Below are 19,710 nucleotides of genomic sequence, written 5' to 3'. Positions count from 1 at the left end.
CACCTTCTATCAATTGAATAGAGAAACATTAGGTCCATTCGACAAAGATACTTGGATTCGAAAAATTTTTGAACTAACCAAGAAACACAAGAAAATTGGGATAGGAGACAATAGTTTTACCGAAGCCGAAAAAGCTAGGATCAAAATAACACTCATGTTTATTAATGACCAAATTGAAGAAATAACTTTTGCATACGAACCAATACAAACCATAACTGACGAACAAGCTCTAGACATTATACGCGAAAACCATAACGACATTAGTGGACACTTGGATATTCAAAAGACATATAGTAAAATCAAAGACCAATTCAAAATCCCACGCCTCATGGAAAGGATAGAAGATTTTATAAAAAATTGCGAAGCTTGTCAACGACAAAAGCTAGTTAGAATCAGACCCAAGGAACAACCCGTAATTCCTCAGACATCAGTAGAGCCAAACGAAAAGATAGCCATGGATCTAATTGGTCCGATGCCTAAAACCACACGTGGAAATCAATACATTCTTTCGACTCACGATGACCTAACGAAATATCTCGTTTTAGTACCACTGAAAACACAACGAACCGAATCGATTATCGATGCACTACTGCACCACTACATTTACATCTTCTCAGCACCCAAAACGATACTAACAGACCAGGGACAGAACTTTATTAGCGAACTAATGGAAAAATTCGAGGAAGCATTTAAAATCAAACATATAAAGACCACTAGTTTTCATCCTCAATCTAACGGATCCTTAGAACGAAAACACGCCACAGTAAAAGACATGATTCGCACGAGCCTACACGATTCTAATAAAGAATGGGATCAGGTATTAGACTTTATTTGCCTAGGGTATAATACCGCGATACACGATGCAACTGGATTTTCACCCTTCGAACTAACATTTGGAAGAAAAGCCAACCTCCCGTCTTCCGTATCCCGAACTTCCAATTACACTTACGAAGAAATGTTTGCACTATGGCAAAAACAATTGCAAAAATATAGAATGATAGCGAAGAACACTCTTGAACAAAGTAGAAAGAGGTACATGAGAGATCAAACAAGAAAAATCATTAGAACTCAAACCTTATTTAAGGAAGGAGATCGTATACTCCTTCACAACGATCATAAGTCGGATAAATTGGACGACGAATGGTTAGGACCCTACGTTATTAAATCAGTCAAGACACCGTATTATGAGATTCTCATTAGAGATCGAGTTAAGAAAATCCACGGTAACAGAATAAAACCTTATTTTTCAGGACGATCACCCTTGCCGTCGGCTTTACCACCCTTAACGGATTAAAAATAACCCCTATTGACAATAATGGAATATTTCATGAGAAAAGATCCAAAGCATATCTTTATAGCGAACACATAAATGTTATTATAGGACTAGATATTAGTGCTGTATTGGAACAAGTAAGATATATTGAAAAGGGAGTAGCCGAAGTTAGGAATCATTGCGAGACACGAAAAGACTGTAACATATTACCAGAAATACGCTCTTTACAAGCAAAACTAAATAACGTCAGAACACTTAGCATCGAATTACGATCCTTAGCTCACATTCATCTCAGAAGTAGACGAGGACTAGTAGACGCTATCGAATCTATTAGTAAAACTCTTTTTGGAACCCTAGCCGCGAACGATCTAGATATAATCAACAAAAATATAGACAAACTCTTTGAAGAAGGTAACAGCCTAAAAACCATAGTAGCCAACCAGACAGCTTTGATTAAACGAATTTTAAATAACGACGTCATCCAGCGACTGAAACAAGTAGACACAGGTGTAACAAACGAACTTAAAACGCTTAACAAAAACGAGATCACCTTAATAAAAGTCATAGCTCTAGAAAGCTCACTCTCTGACTTACATTTCCAAATCGACGAAATATTCAATTTAATCATCTTAGGAAAACAAGGAATAATAAGCCCACAGATTATTGATCCCGGAACTTTTATTAACAATTACGCCCAAGTACTAGGTAGCAAAACAGTAGGAAACGCTTTTATACCAAAGGAAGAGAATTTCCAAAATATTTTAGATATCTCAGAACTCACATTGTTTACTCGACAAAACAAAGTTTTCTTTGTAATTTCTGTACCAACAGTTATGGACATGGAATGGGATATAGAGCAAATATATCCCATACCATCTCTCACGAACAAAGTGTTTTTAGCACCTTTAGTAGTTCATCCGATATTTTTAACGTCAGGACTAAATTACATCAATGTCGATCAAAACTACTTGGATAAGCAATGTTCTATATCTGACTTTTACATTTGCAAACAAACTCAGCCGATTCACGACCGTCGAGTGAAGCACGATTGTAACCCTGAAATCTTAAGCGCAGAAAACACTGTCAAATTCTGTAAGGTAGTAGTTTATAACATTGAAGATATAACTTTTATCCCATTAAACGCTGAGAATCATTTTATAGCTATACCAGAAAAACCAATAGATCTGAGCATTTTCGAAGAAAAGACACATCGAATTGTTAGACTAGAGAAACCATCTTTGTTACAAACTAATAAAACCGTAGACATATTGTACAAGAATAACCATATGAGAATCAGTGGTAGTAGCAAGGAAATTTCTTACGAGATTAAAATCAAAACAGTCAATGTAACTAATGATTCAGACTGGATTATTTTACTAAATAAACTAGAGAAAACTACAAAACTTATTAACGATAATTACGGATACAAAAACACTCTGGATTGAATCGAAGATCAAACGAATCAACTAACTTTTGCTCGTAGAATCGATCAAGTTGAATCACGGGGAATATCTATATTACAAATTATAGGATATTTATCCATTGCTCTCATATGCTTATACTTTCTCAACAAAATAGGAATGCCGAAATTGTATTTTCATTTATTCTGTTGTAAAATCAAGCGAAACACGACAAATAACAATCCATCAGCCAGCGCTCCGATGCCAATCAACCCGGCACCTATCAACATATTCACCCCGATTCTACCTGTGCCCAGCACCAGCAACGATTCACAAGTAACCTTCGACCTGGAAACACCCAAGGCAAAATTTCACCCATCTATCTTAAAGAGGAAAAGGAATCTATCTATCCATCTATCTTCGAGGACTAAGTTCATTCTAAGGAGGGGGGAGTGTAACCCCAAACTCTTTTGCCCTGACGTCACCTTAGGCGACCACTTCTAAACATTCTCCAGACAGCCGATACTTGAACATTACACATGGCGACCTTGGCGACAATGTATATTGCCGGAGTACCTGAGGGTTCATCTATGTCCTAACGGTCCTTCCACCGAATGTTCTAGAAGCGTAGCAACAGTCACGTACGCCTACAGGGTAGTGGGGATAATGAAGGATGAAAAACAAAAGAAGAAACAGATGTCACCGAGAGTAAGAAAATATTGTAAGAGCCTCAGTCCCGAACGGCCACGGCTAGAGTTCAGAAGTGTATAAACGAGGAAAAAATAAAGTTTTCTTCTTTCCTTTAAATTTCTTTCTTATTTTACGTGACAGGGTCACCGGTGGCCGGCACTCAACTTGGCCGTGGTATCATCAAGATCACCGGTGACCGGCGCCCCAAGATTAGTAGCAATACATAATTTGAATAATTATTTTTTATTAGCAATTAATTATAACTATTTATCAATAGTTATAAATTTTTTATTATTACCATCGTTACTACAATGGTATGACGAAATTAATGCAGTATAAAATATATAAGAATAGTTTTATTTATACATGAAATATAGAACAATTATTTAGCATTTCACAAAGGAACAATATGAAATAATGTCTTTTTATGTTAATGAATAATGTTAATGAAATAATGTAAAAACTAGGAAGAGCACAATGTAATATATTACAAAATAGAAATTAAAATTTGTTCAAAGCGCCGCAAATGTTGATTTACGTAACAAGTCTATTTAGCGTATGTAATAAATCCTCTTAACGACCGTGTTGAAAACAAAAACGGGAAAAATAACGAATTAATGATCAAACACGTGACTTGTACACATAATACAACCACAAAATAGGAAGTAAAAAAAGAAAAAAAGAAGAAACACAGATAATTGTTGGTCGAATGGAAATAATACTACGAAGCCGCTTATTTAAGATGACTAATATGATTTAATGAACAGGTTTCGTTTTTAAGTGTAGCAATTGGCAGTAAACAAAACAGAATTCCCAACCTTTAGTGGAATCGCCGTTCCAGTTGAGTCTGCGCGAATGGCGTTGTGCCACTTGGCTTTTTCCACGACCTGGTAAACCGCACATCGCGATTACAACCCCTGAGAATTTTCGGGGAGACTTCATTATCCCCGACGTCCTTATTGATTTTATCCTTGATATTATCCTTGGGTTCTGAAAGCAACAGAATCTATGATACTCGTGTAATTAATTGCATTTTCACATGCTTGATGTGTAGACGTATGGCCAGTGATAAACATCAAGGAGACAAAGGATTGTGCAACAAAGACGCGAGTATAAATGTACAGATCGTGAACAAATTTAACAACGCCAATACGCGATTACGATAGAAGTCAGATATTTTCTAAGGCATTTCATTGTAGCATCCGGTTATTTTTATGTGTATAATAATATAATAATAACGACTAATTTTAGAAGATGCACCCAAACGGCTATGATAGATCTGACCCGGTGCCAAGTTAGTTTGTTAAGCCAGCCAACAGTCGAATGATCGTTAACAATGTGAACGTATGTGACATAATTCGATAGAAAATCGAACAATGTGATCGTATAACAGTAAGAATGAAATTAGTGAGAAAATTATCGTTTCCCTCCGACGCATCTTCGATTCACAAAAGAACTCTTTCTCGCGCGCTATGAGCAAGATGTTTTAAATTTTTATTTTGTTTTCGTCGAATGAAATATTTAGGTTTCTAGGAAACAATGAACGTAAAAGTGAAAATGAAAGATATACGCGAGCATTATATTGCGTGCAACATTTGTGTTACGCCATGAGGCTTACCACAGGCTGTATTTTCTAACCATCGCTCGCGGCCTTACAATGTCGCAGTCAGATCGTTTTATCTGACCGCCGGATCATATACAATGTGTCGACGAGCGCACAGCTGTCGCCAAGCAGCGAGTTCTCGAAACGTCGAATTTTGTCCGTTACGTTTTCCACGCAAGTGTCACGACCGGCATACTTCAAATCCGATGGACCGATGATGGAGATAGAGATGTGGCGGCCTTGGCGGCAATGTATATCGCCGAAGTGCCTAATGAGTCATCTGTATCCTAACGGTCCTTCCACCGAATGTCCTAGAAGTGTGACAACAGTCACGTACGCCTACAGGGTAGTGGGGATATTGAGGGATGACAAACAAAGAAGAAACAGATGTTACCGAAAGTCAAAATTGTAAGAGCTTCAGTCTTGGCAAGTCACGGCTGGAGCTCAGAACAAAATCGCAGTCAGTGTAAATACAGAATACAAGAAATAAATTCTCTTGTTTTTTTTGTTACCTTAATTTTTTTCTTTTCGTTCGAGCCCCCCTGCTTTTTATTCTACATGACACAAGATTAGACATACGTGATCATAGGCGCGAACGGTGGCGTGACCTAAGTAGAGTGGGGGTCGTCTTAAAAATGAGACAAAGAAATCATCTAAAGTCGGTTAGTTCCTTGTGACACGTCAAACGTTACACATTGAATCGAATCTAACACATAACGTCTGTCTCAAGCTGCGAAGTGCGATAGGTCTCGTTATAAGCAAACCGCTAAACAAACCTTGACTGTTATCTTTTTCGTTTTTAATTGTTGATCTTTGACTGAATTTGTTGTTTCGTTATTTTTATTAATCTTTTATCAACCAACCCAGTATAGTTGTTCATATACACTCAAACCTAACCACCTCTATTCTCGTAATAGAAATAGGGGATCAATCAGTTCGTGGCGTCGATTGTTTAATCGTAACGAGAATTTACGACTCTCGTTGACGCGTTATCTAGCGATCGCGTCTCTCCGCGAACGGTTGAAACATTTGGTCCTTCGAGCCGGATTCAGTGTCAAGTGAAAAGTGCACGCCAGTGACACCCACTACCATACAGTGCCACGTGAACCCAACACATCTAGCAGCGGAAGCGTTACTACCCCAGCGAGGTCAGTAACGTAAAGGGTCGTCACCTTTGAAGAGGTATAATTCGGTGGTTGAAACGCAACCACACAGCCTCCTGCCGCAAAGTGGACAATCGCCAACAGAAGTAAGTTCAAACGAGTTCACTCTCAATTACATAACAAATAATGGCAACCGGAAACGAACTCGCCACCTTGCGTCGACGCCGGGGCTACTATATCGCCCAGTTTACACGCTTCGCAAAAAAACTGGACGACATCGAACAATCAGGCTGTCCGGAAGAGATCGACTTGATACAAATTAAAGATCGTCTAGAAACCTACGAGACGGAACTCCGTGGCTTACAAAACCAGATCGTAGCTATAGACAAGGGAGAGATCGCGCGCGGCATTGAACTAGCGGAAGAATACGAAAAACTACAACGCCGAATAACTAAACAATCGATCAATATACGACGAAGTACGCCGTCACAATCGACAAGCGGTGAATCAGCCGCCGGTCGCGAGTCTGCTTCGCTTAAACTACCGGAGGTTCGGATACCTACATTTGACGGCGCCCTCGAGGATTGGCAGTCATTTTACGATTCCTTCTCGTCAACGATAGATCAAAATGAACATTTAACACCGGTTCAGAAATTTTATCATCTCCGATCAGCCCTGACTGGATGGGCCGCGCGAAGCATACAATCATTAGCCATCACCGAGGCAAATTACGCAATCGCCATTGACGTTCTTAAAGAAAAATTCGACTGCCACCGTCAAATCTGTATGCGTCACTGGGACTTGATTTCGACTATCCGAGGATAACTAAGGAAACACCCGAAGCTATAGATGATCTTATCGAGACAGTCAAGGTAAATCTCCAAGCGTTAGAAAAACTCGGGGGCCCAGTCACGTCAAACGCCGTTCTCTTAAAGCTTTTCACGTCGAAGCTACCCTCAGCCATCATTCGCAAATGGCAACATACAACTACCGGACAAGAAACTGTCGTCATACACGCACTTGGTAGATTTTCTGAAAACACGGACGAATGGCGATAGAACGTGTTCAGCATCAACCGTCAAAAAAAAGGGCGTCCGATCAACACGACCGTCGGCGACCGAACGCGCCGCGAAATTATACATTCATAACTACACATAATACGTTGGTTTGTCCGAACTGCCACGGACAACACGAATTATGGAATTGTCATGTCTTCAAAGCGAAGTCGCCCAAAGAACGCCTGGAAATCGCCAAAAGGGCGTCGCTCTGTACCAATTGTTTAGACGTCGCTCTTACTCAATGCTCCGCGGGGTCATATCGCATCTGTAGACAGCGACACCACACGTATCTGCATCAAGACCATGGGCGTAGCAAACCACGAACACGTGTCAACCGAACATCAAGCGGTCGATCGTCGAGCGACCGATCATCCAACGGTAGATCTTCGCCTAGTTCACCGACCCCGCGTTCCTCACATCGTTCGAGACGCACATCCTCGTCTCCCCGAACGTCTCCCCGAGCATCTCCCCGAGCGTCTCGCCGAGCGTCTCCCCGAACGTCTCCGCGAACATCTCCGAAACGCGAATCTCGGTTGTCGCGAACGGCGGCTTCGGGATCGACTATATCGTCCAGTCCTAATCGACAAGGAAAACAATGACGTCATCAGACGACTCTGCTAGGGACCGAACCACAGAAAACGGACTCATTGACCTCGCTTCCTTCTGAATCATTGCAGCACCATTTGTTAGTCACAGCACAGGTCAACATCTTGAACAATGAAATTCAACCATTTCGTTGTAGAGCTCTGCTAGACACCGGCTCTAGCATGAACTTTATCACCGAAAGACTCGCTAACTCATTAAAACTCAACCAACGGAAATGTTCGGTCCCAATCGGAACACTCAACACGTTATCGACGACCTCGAAACGCTACATCACGGCCACGATCACCTCCATTGACGGCACATACGAACGCAACTTGACGTTTCTAATCATACCGACTATCGCGTCTTGGGTCCCAAATCAACCCGTAGATCGCTCAACGATACAGATACCTAGGAATCTCCAATTAGCCGATCCAAGATTCCATAGACCTGCTCCGATCGAAATATTGTTGAGCGCCGGACCAACACTAGCATCACTCTGTGTCGGCCAACTTGATATCAGTCAAGCAAACGGGCCCGACTTGCGTCTGCAAAAAACGCGATTCGGATGGGTCATCGGACTCATTAGCATACGCATTTCACGCCTCCACGACGGCTTTACAGGTGGACCTCGCCCGTTTTTGGGAAATCGACGAGGGACCGCCCACCGCACACATTTCGGAAACGGAACGACAGTGCGAGGAGCACTTTCGAAATCACGTTCAACGCATCAACGACGGGCGATACGTTGTCGCTCTCCCATTCAACGAAACAACTCCTCCGCTTGGATCCTCGAAAGCCATGGCAATGAAGCGACTCACTTCCCTCTGCCGTCGATTCCAACGAGACAAACAATTCGAAGCCGACTAACACGCCGTAATAGAAGAATACTTGGAATTAGGACATATGACGAAGATTACCACGGACCACTGCACGGACGACGGATATTTTCTGCCACATCACGGCGTGATCAAAGAATCCAGCCGGACTACAAAACTCCGAGTTGTGTTTGACGGATCTGCACCAACCACCACCGGAGTTTCATTAAACGACGTACTTCATACGGACCGAAACTACAAGACGACATATTTCTTATCCTTTTAAGATTTCGTTCTCATCAGTACGTCATTACAGGCGATGTCGAAAAAATGTATCGACAATTTCTTGTGCGTCCAGAGGATCGGAAATTCCAACAAATTTTGTGGCGCAACTCTGATGGAGAAGTTGACATATATCAACTTAACACAGTGACATGCGGGCTGTCAGCGGCCCCCTATCTAGCCATTCGGTGCCTCAAACAACTGGCAGACGACGAGGGTCATCGATACCCACGAGCAGCGATGGTCTTACAGCGAGACTTCTACGTCGACGATGTTCTCACAGGAGCTGATACAAAGGACGAGACACAATCACTGAGAACGGAGCTCATAGAATTGCTTAAACTAGCCAGCTTAAACATTCGAAAATGGGCAGCGAACGACCGGGAACTGCTACGAGGACTTTCCGAGCAGGACATAAACGATAAGCTGCGACTAGGCGAATCGCAAACTTTCAAAACTCTGGGTGTTGTTTGGAATTCCTTTGACGATTCGATCCTATATTCCGTCAAAATCAATCCTACCGCCTCTCGAATTACGAAGAGAACAATCAGCTCCGAAATTGCCAAGATCTACGACCCTCTTGGATTACTGGCACCAGTGATCGTTCGCGCTAAGATGTTGCTCCAACGACTTTGGACTTTAAAACTTGACTGGGACGAGTCTCTTCCGGCTGACGTACACACAGAAAAGAGAAAATATTATTCACAGCTACCTTTGCTAAATAACGTGAAGTTTCCACGTAAAACTATAATCAAGACCGCAACGGAAATTGAATTACACGGATTCTGCGACGCCAGCGAAAGGGCGTATGGGGCATGTGTCTACCTTCGCACTATCACTCCGGATGGTCATGTCTGGACACGACTCCTCACTGCAAGGTCAAAGGTGGCTCCACTCAAATCACAAACCATTCCAAGGCTGGAACTGTGTGGAGCACTTCTTCTCACATCATTGGCCACTACAGTCCTTCAAGCCTTACCAAGCAACATTTCTCGGACCGTTTACTGGACTGATTCTACAATCGTTCTACATTGGATTAATACATCACCCCATACGCTAAAAACCTTCGTCGCGAATCGTGTGACAGAGATTCAACAGAAGACTCACACCTCCGATTGGCGCCACATTCCCACTACCGATAACCCTGCAGATCTCATATCTCGAGGCCAATCACGCGAAGACTTCCTGCGATCAACCATTTGGCAACATGGACCGGAAACGCTCCAACAACCTGAAAAATACTGGCCGACGTGGAACCCGGTACCATTAGCTGAAATACCAGAGCAGAAGAAGGCAACATGTCTGTCCGTGACTCCACTTGACCACAGTCTACTGGAGAGATTTTCTTCTTGGCCCAAGCTGATAAGAATTGCCGCTCGTTGCCTCCGATGGAGACGAAAACAGGATCCGGGGGGACCTCTAACCACACATGATTTAACCAATGCGCATAACAAATTGGTCAAATTGTTACAGCTCTGCTATTTTCCAGATGAAATACGTACTCTCCGAACAGATCGAAATTCTGCAGTGAAGGGGAAGCTGCAACGACTCAATCCATTTCTGGACAAGGACGAGATATTGCGAGTCGGAGGCCGACTCAGTCACTCACCAATGCCCTTCACTCGGAAACACCCAATCATTCTACCCAAATCCTCAGTTACAGCACTCATTATCGAGCATGAACACCTCCTAAATCTCCACTCCGGAACTCAAGCTACCTTATATGCCTTAAGGAGACCTTATTGGCCTATCGACGGCCGTAGTCAAGTTTGGAGCACGCTGAAGAAGTGCGTACGTTGCTGCCGAGCCAATCCACCTCCAGTGGATTACGTAATGGGCGACCTTCCAGCTGCACGGATAACGGAATCTCGTCCATTTACCAACGTCGGAATTGATTATTGCGGACCGTTCTACATCAAGAAACGAAAGGATTGCAACCGACGCAAAATCAAGGTATATGTAGCAATCTTCGTATGTCTTGCAGTTAAAGCAGTCCACCTCGAGCTGGTCACCGATCTCACTAGCGAGGCCTTCATTGCTGCTCTGCGAAGATTCATCGCTCGCCGAGGATTCTGTGTAACAATTTATTCTGACAACGGTACCAACTTCGTTGGCGCCAACAACGAATTACGAGAGCTCCGAAACCTCCTGCAGTCCGACGATCATAATGTAAAAGTTCAGTCCTTTTTAGCCGATCGACGGATCGAATGGCACTTCATTCCTCCCAACTCACCTCACTTTAGCGGGTTGTGGGAGGCTGCGGTGAAGTCCTTCAAACGACATCTCAGACGTGTCGCAGGTAACGAGCTCTTAAGATTTGAAAACTTTAACACACTCATCATTCAAATCGAGTCTATCCACAACTCCCGTCCTCTGACTCCAATATCATCTGACCAAAACGATCTTCTTGTCCTTACTCCCGGTCACTTCCTCATCGGAGATGCATTAACAAGCTTTCGAGAACGAGATTTCCAGGACACTCCATCCAATCGTCTCTCCAGCTGGCAACACATTCAAAGGGTCAAGCAACATTTCTGGCGCCGCTGGCATCGAGAGTACCTGAACGAGCTGAACATCCGAAACAAATGGAGCAAGGGCAGTCACAACATCCGAGAAGGCACCGTTGTAGTCCTCAGGGAGGATAACGTACCATCCATGCAATGGCCTTTGGGCCGCGTGATCAAGGCCCATCCAAGAGGAGTCGACGGAATCATACGGACCGCTACCGTGCAGACGGCAACAACTACCCTGGATCGTGGCGTCAAAAGACTGGTCCCCTTACCCATTCACCCAGATCCAAACGAGTCCGACCACCCACACGGAGCGAAGGAGATCCGCCAGCGACGCACCTGACTCCACACCATATCATTTGATCGGTACCCTCTCAACGGGGGGAGGATGTTACGCCACGAGGCTTACCACAGGCTGTATTTTCTAACCGTCGCTCGCGGCCCTACAATGTCGCAGTCAGATCGCTTTATCTGACCGCCGGATCATATACAATGTATCGACGAGCGCATAGCTGTCGCCAAGCAGCGAGTTTTCGAAACGTCGAATTTCGTCCGTTACGTTTTCCACGCAAGAATAGACATACGTGATCATAGGCGCGAACGGTGGCGTGACCTAAGTAGAGTGGGGGTCGTCTTAAAAATGAGACAAAGAAATCATCTAAAGTCGGCTAGTTCCTTGTGACACGTCGAACGTTACACATTGAATCGAATCTAGCACATAACGCCTGTCTCAAGCTGCGAAGTGCGATAGGTCTCGTTATAAGCATACCGCTAAACAAACCTTGACTGTTATCTTTTTCGTTTTTAATTGTTGATCTTTGACTGAACTTGTTGTTTCGTTATTTTTATTAATCTTTTATCAACCAACCCAGTATAGTTGTTACATATACACTCAAACCTAACCACCTCTATTCTCGTAATAGAAATAGGGGATCAATCAGTTCGTGGCGTCGATTGTTTAATCGTAACGAGAATTTACGACTCTCGTTGACGCGTTATCCAGCGATCGCGTCTCTCCGCGAACGGTTGAAACAATTTGCATGAGCATTCTGCTTTTTACCCGTACATTTAGATTAAAATCGTTTTCACTATTGATCGATGGAAGAATAATCCTTACCGATCACACACATGTTCTTTACAATGTATCGTTAACAACACTGTTCGACAATCAACTAATGACGAATCAATAATAAAAAATGCGTTTCAATGACACAACCGGCTAGACGAATTCGCGAGCTTCAGAGTGCGAATTTCAACTGAGTACTGACGCCTTCCTGTTGGGTTCCACGTTAAAAACCGAGCGTTGGTGAACTTTATATTTAGAATTCTCTCTTCATGCACGAGAGCTTTTGACTACACTTTTGCGACTGCCGCTTCTTTCGCGGTATTAATCTCAACAACAAACTTTGTTTTTTGTTTGTTCGACATTCTGACTTATTCTATTCTCATTTTTGGAATACGGATATTCATGCGAAATATTTGTTTCACTCGCTAAATGTAGTAATTTTATAGTTCATATATTTGAAAAGTTCGTAGTGAAATTCAAATAAAATGTATTTTCGTAGAATTGACATTCTATCGAATATAAAATACAATACTGCTTCATATAAATTAAATTTATGAAATCTCTAAAAGGTATAAATTAACCCCTTCAAATTTTATCGCAATCGATTACAGAGCTTATCAATTCTCGGAAATGTTGCGAACTTTTCAAACATCTTCATATTTTTATATACGTTTTATATGATTGTGTAATTATTTGGATTTTTCTATATTTCTCAGAACCGTATAAATATCCGTGATCTACGTATTTGATTGCTATATTTTCTAAAACTCTATATGTCATGCGATAATTTATGTAATATATCGTGTAGTCGTTCGTAATCGATATGTAATCGTACGCAATATATTGCGGTGTATAGAATGAAAGTACAAAACAGGATTAAAGTTCAAGTACGAAAATACGTACGACGACCTGTCTGTAACGTTATAATTAACTCGTTGTTTACAATATAAAAAATTGAAATGGAGTAAGAATTATCGAATTGTCTGAGTTCACGAAATTCGACATGGCGATAGAAATATGCGTTATCGCGTGTTGTTTCGAATCGGCATGCCCTTGTGCCTAATAATCGAAGGTCGAAAAGCGATAAAGGTCATTACATTTGGACTAATTTAACGAATCTCTGAGTAGATTTTTTACCATAAGCAAAAGCACGTACGCCACGAAACGATTTCGTCGTTCGCGATATCTGTCTTCATTTTTATTTGCGTGTCTGTTTTTCTCGACTTAACGCGTGTCAACAAAATAATTACGAATTAGACCCCTTGATCCGTGGATAAAAGAGCTTCGATGCACGTTTATAGACTATACAAACGAATCGCACGTTTCGCTTTGAAAAATAAAACGTATTGAAAACGGAAGTTTTTCAACCCAAACAATCGGATTATATACCGATGTATGTATATTGTTTTATAATTCAAAGTGCAGCTTCGAGTGTCGTATTTACCAAACTGTTGCACGCGATACACGATCAATACCGATCATTCGCGTATACCGAACGATGTACTATCACCTATCGAGAATCCCCATGAAACCAGCTTTAACCGTTGGTACGTTGACCTGAAACGTGTCGTCACTCGATTTATTATTCAAGCGTTGAATTGTAACAACGCATGTACTCTCGCCACGCTACGGCTACCAACGTATGCGTGAATACTAAATTATTCCATGGAATATCGTGTCGATAATATTTATTTATCTATGAACAAATGGCAATGAAATTTGTAACGTCAGAATACAGTAATTAATTATGAAAATTGCGTTACGTCTTCGCGAAGATTCATCACGGTCATTTCCATATGCTGTCATGCGCAGGATAAGAACAAGCTCAGTGGCAGAAAATCAATAATCGGTCTTGTGGAGAAAACCATTTTGTTGCATTGGAACATGCGCTGTAACGTCAGCTACCACTACATCGCATTTCACCAAATTTGCCAAAGAATTTCGTTAAAAAAAAAAAAAAAAAGGAAAAAGAAAAATTGAACTGACAGCTACTTGAACTAGATAAAACAAAATAATTTCTGGAACTCATCGTACTCGAAAACTCTTGTCAGAATTTTACGATAGAGAGGAGCTTAAATTATTGAAGCTTTATAAAATTCGAAAGCACTTGAGTTTGATAAGATGAGATACTCGTGGGACCTGGTACGATCGTTTAGTTACTGAGATATAGAAAAAAGAAACGAAACTTTTGATAAGAAACCACCGTGCTCTGAATGAAAACAACAAGTTTATCAATTTTAAGTTATTTGTTACATGCTGAATTTTCATTCGTCGCACGCGTTTCGAACATACGACACGGATATCTATTTAAATCGTGTTTTATTTATAGTCACCACTCCTATTACAAGTGGAGATCACAGATTCGTGAAACCGTGGCCTGGTTTCGTGGTAATTTCGGTGTAATAGCTAAAGATCTAGCTGACACGAATCGAGAAATTCAAAGAGAACGAGCGAAAAAGCGTAATGCGTTTCAATGAGAAAAACAAACGATGAAAAAAGCCATTATTTCATCCGGTATTTCCGCAGGTGGCATTTTTTAATTTCGTTTGCATATTGCATTTCCATGCAATTTTTTATGACGACTGTTGCATTGCATAACGCACAGTAATCCGATGCTTTCGTTTTCGATAGATAAGAAATAAATAACGTTTCCCATCGAATGTTTCGCAACCTGATTACCGATTGAATTGCTATTCAATAACATCGTCACCTATCGAATATATCGAACATGTTGTGATTGTACGAGTAAATAATATCAATTAGATGAAACTCATATTACTAGTGTTCCATTTAATCGATTTACCTTGGCGCTGTTCTTCGACGCTTGGTGCCATCGTATCAGCGCACGGCGCAGTCTCCTTTTGTATAGTCGACGTATTGATCGCGTTCACCGCTTGTGTTACGATCGATTTGTTCGTTTCTTCTTGGAAAAAGCCGGCTTGCAGTGCAAGTTTCCTCACGGCCAGACAGTAACCCAGAATCGGTGCCGCCAACAGGTCGAGACAAGCGGCAACCCAGGGCATAACCCGACGGTGAACTATTCAAATTGGGGTCTTTGGTTTCCCTTCAGGAAAACACAAGTCATCAGGTAGACCAGTCGAGAAGTCGATAATTACAGGAAGAGAATGAAAGTGATCCTGGTAACGCTTTTGCTTGAAATATCCAGCAAACAAGAGCCCTCTATTTGTATAAAATACTCGGAAACAGTGGTCTATTGCTAGTCTCCTTTTTACCCGTTTTGCTGCTCAATCTTCGACTAGAGTCCTTCCGAAAAATGATCGCTACTTGTGTGCCGTATTATGGACAACAGGTCCTCCCTCATTCCAATTTGCTTGATCCTCACCTCTGGAGCCAGTTTGCGTGCTTCTTTGCCTATGCTCGAAGAAAAGCCCAGTTCTCCGATTTTGTCCTCTTCTTTGGTTAAATCTTCTTTTACCCTCGATTCACTTGATTGTTTGATCGTCGACGATCTATCTATCACGTTACGATGTACCTTTATAAATATTGTCGATACAGACGTTGCCCGACTCTGCGCACGCGCTGCCACAAGTATATCCTAGTAGTTTACATAGTCACGGTGCTGCCTCACCGTTTTCCAGCACACTGGTGTTCCCTTCTCGCCACCACTTCAACTCTGCTTTGGTTATGTATATTTATATGTAAGGTATTCCTTACCCTTTTTAGCTCCTTTTCTCTCCCTTTACCGCTCACGACAACGTGGTTTCACACGGACAATCTGTGGAGTTGCCTCTGCAGAATCAGTTCTCGTACAACCGGTTTACCAGATTAATTTTATCCACCAAAGACCTTCGAATATAACTGCCGACTCTCTATTGTCTGATTCTAATCTCTGCGTTTGTTGATGTTTTGTTCACTGTATGTTGCGTGCAAATCCGCCTAACGTTCTGTAACTGAAGTTATACGAAAGTGTTTAAAAGTCAAAGTGAAAACGAAGTAAAATTGTGAAGTGAAAACGGTCGTCTCTAGTCAGATCGAGGTGGTACTAGCGACTGATATTCCCCCATTTGCTGCAGCTTTTAGCAACATCGATCCGGACCTGGTAGGCTCCCTCTGTTGAAACTGGCCAATCAACGATTCGCTTACCCCACTACTAGTATACAGCAATCATATTGGGGACACGTCGAATGTATTTACGTTTGAGGACAAAACGTCGATATTTACTGGGCCACTGCAACCTTAGACAATGCGACTTTTTACATAATATTTTACAAATCTGCGTGAAAATATCAACAGCGGTCATGGAGGAATCTGGTAGAATCTTTATTATATAACATCGTACAATGTCTAAACTATAATTTCGACAGACGCGAGCTACGTTCCACCAAATTCGAATCACCGTTATAGTGCTCTTTACGTTTATTTTGGTCGATTAACTATAATCGCTTTACTTAGACATTATTATAGACATTACTTAGACATTGTATTATAAAAACTAGTCTAATTTGGACCATTAACGTATTAATTCTTGAAACGATGACAACATAGAATTTCGTTCTTAAGTGTACAATTGTACACGCCTTCAGTTCACACGAACTGATACCAGAATCATTCTTTCCTCTCGTTCCATCATTGGACCTTATGCCTCATAAATTGTTACCGTAACGTATCACGTAATTCATAATTGCACGGCTTAAGCATTTTACTCTTGCTTCCTGGGTAACAGTTTCGACGTCACCCAAGTATTATTTATTGCAGGCAATAGATTAGATAATACATGATTCGGACTGAAAACAGGATTGCAATAACAAATGATAATTATTTACAATCTACTTGGATGAAAAGATGCAAGCTTTGAATATCATTTCTTTTGCAATTATGCGACGATTGAAATAATATTTGCTTTGATCGGTATCTAACGTTCACAAATCGACCTTCTCATTTTTCTTCGTTCGTTAACCGACCAAAGTCCACGTTTGTTTCTTCTATTTCTCCGATGATATTTAGCGAACATGAGCGGTCAGACTCGTGTACTTCACATTCAGCGTCATTTAATTCAGTCGGTGAATGGTAACGCGTTATTACCCTGTGAAATTGCAGCAGGTACAGTCTAATACGGCATAAATTATGGAAATAGTTCGCACACTGATGTGGATTTGAATCATACGATTTCTTAGTATTGATTCTCTAAGTTTGATTATAATGTATGTTTATTGCTGCGTCTAGTTTATTGAAAAGTACACATTTTTATGTGACAGAAGATCTGTAATCATACGATTTGCGTAATTATCGGAGAAATGAATCAGAGTATCTTGTGATTTATATAGATAGCTAAAATTAAGGCAGTCGTTATCGTTGTATATGAAGAATATTATTATCTGTTAGGGGATGATGAATGATTTGAATGAATTCGTGGAAGATCTAAATTAGTCGAGGAAACATTGGCTTTGGAACAATTTTCCTATATTGTCTTGTTGCCAAATAAAACGTGCATTGTACAGGTTGGAAATTTTTCCTGAAATTAATGATAGTTTTGTCTCAAACTTTTTTTTAAACCTAGTATAATGCAATATTTTCTACAGTTGCATAAACGTGACATTTGGTACACGTGATTCACGCATACTTTCCGCCGACGCGAGTTTAGTCTGTGTTGCAATTTTTTGCAGTAATACAACACTTGTTCGAGGCTGTGAGTTAGCATAGCTTTTGCTGAATACTTATCGTCTACAAACAAGAAAGATTTTTGCACACGTCAAATACGTCCGTGACTTTCATCACGATATGGAAGATTCCGACTTTTCTTTGCATACGCAAAACGATATCAGAATATTAAAATCCACGAATTTCCTTACACGTGATAAACGTGTGCCTCGAACGGCGCGTGATAAAATGATGATAGAGGTCATGAACGATCGAGGGTAGCATGAAATGAACTCTAAGTTCTATAACTAAATCGGCACACATGAATCGTTAACGTAACTCAATTGAGAAGAGAGCGTCGAATCGTCTAGAAACACTCGTACTCCTGTTCCAAAAGCGTTAGTGCCAAGAAGGTGCGCTTTGTCGTTCAATTATTATAAATAGAATAATGCTCCCAACCATCCGTTGTATTATCGCGTTGTTAAGTTACTTGTAAAGTCTACCGATTCTTTCGAATATCGTTTTAAGGCTCTTAGTTTCCATATAGTACTATTTTTGCAAGCATTTGTAAAACGTTATCGATGAAATCCAAGATTATCTTATTTTTGGAATCTCGAGCGATATTTAAATCGCTCGAGATTACTCTAAATATATTTTGACATAGTAAAAATAAATTTTAATTCAAATTTCCCGCATAACGCCACTTTCTTAATTGCTAGTTTCCATCTGAACACGGAAGATGGCAGGACGGTTCCTAATCAATACAAATTGATTGTTTGATGCGTATGAAGCTGTTTTACCTTTCCCTACGATAGTGGCGCTGCGTGATATTCTCAATGTTATCATTCATCATATCGATATAATGTGGCGTTTACACTTTGGACACTTTTTGAAGCGACTGTGTTGTGTTTGAATGCGATCTGCGATTTAAACGAAGAAAGATTTCTTGCAAAAGGTACACAATATCATCATATTTTTGTTTGTATTATTCTTTTATACTGAACTTTTCCCCTGCATAGAAATGAAGAATTTGTAGGTTATGTTATTTATTGTATTTACATATATCGCGTAGTATGAAAAATATATAAATCATATGTATATGTTTTTACTTGTATGTTGGAATATATTACTTAATTTTTGTTTAAACATTGTTACAGTTGGTTGGGCGTCGTGGCAAAATGTTCAAGGCTTCGGAGAACCTCCTACAGTAAAGTCACAAATTTTGAACCTTATTAGGTCCATACGAACGGTGGCATGAAGTAATTACATACAAATTATTTTAATTCGTTTGATAATAAATTTAAATATAACACAAATATGTTGTTTGTTGCAGTTCCATTGATATTCCTAAATATCGTAACAATAATTGTGAATAATTGGTGCTTGGGTGAAAGAAACGATTGATGGTGTAAATAAAAGGACAATGAGCTGTGAAAAGTGATGTACATAAACGCAAAATTACATTCTTTTATTTTTACTTTTGTATCGAAGAGTAAAGTATTTTTTATTATATCGTGTTTCAGCATATTTTTGTACTGCAAGTATTTTAAAAGATAGCAGTATTTATATATGTTGTTTCTACCTATATCACTTCTTATTTATTTTTATATTATTTTATAAGCTTCCAATTGTTTAATTATGTTGGATACGTTTTACATATTTTTCTAATCATCGTAGTGAAGACAAAAAATTCTTCATACGATAATGCAGTAATACACAACAAA

At 40.6% G+C, this 19,710-nt stretch overlaps 1 protein-coding gene and 1 long non-coding RNA gene across 2 annotated transcripts; one reads left to right on the top strand and one right to left on the bottom strand.

Moving 5' to 3' along the window:
* Positions 1-3,784: 3,784 nt before the first annotated feature.
* Positions 3,785-15,666, bottom strand: LOC126928181 (uncharacterized). The gene is made up of 2 exons (XM_050744021.1): positions 15,192-15,666; positions 3,785-4,353 (listed from the first exon to the last, which is right to left on the bottom strand). The coding sequence occupies exons 1-2, from the start codon at positions 15,409-15,411 to the stop codon at positions 4,184-4,186; spliced, it is 390 nt and encodes a 129-aa protein (XP_050599978.1). The 5' UTR covers positions 15,412-15,666; the 3' UTR covers positions 3,785-4,183.
* Positions 15,667-16,520: 854 nt separating this feature from the next.
* LOC126928182 (uncharacterized) lies at positions 16,521-19,444 on the top strand. Its single transcript, XR_007716408.1, has 4 exons — positions 16,521-16,660; positions 18,706-18,941; positions 19,144-19,245; positions 19,320-19,444. It is a non-coding gene; the product is annotated as an uncharacterized LOC126928182 (long non-coding RNA).
* Positions 19,445-19,710: the final 266 nt, after the last annotated feature.

The sequence above is a fragment of the Bombus affinis genome, unplaced genomic scaffold, assembly GCF_024516045.1.
Source record: "Bombus affinis isolate iyBomAffi1 unplaced genomic scaffold, iyBomAffi1.2 ctg00000632.1, whole genome shotgun sequence".
Classification (NCBI taxonomy): domain Eukaryota; kingdom Metazoa; phylum Arthropoda; class Insecta; order Hymenoptera; family Apidae; genus Bombus; species Bombus affinis.
Note: the sequence above shows the minus strand (reverse complement) of the source record. Positions and strands in the feature narration are given on the sequence as shown.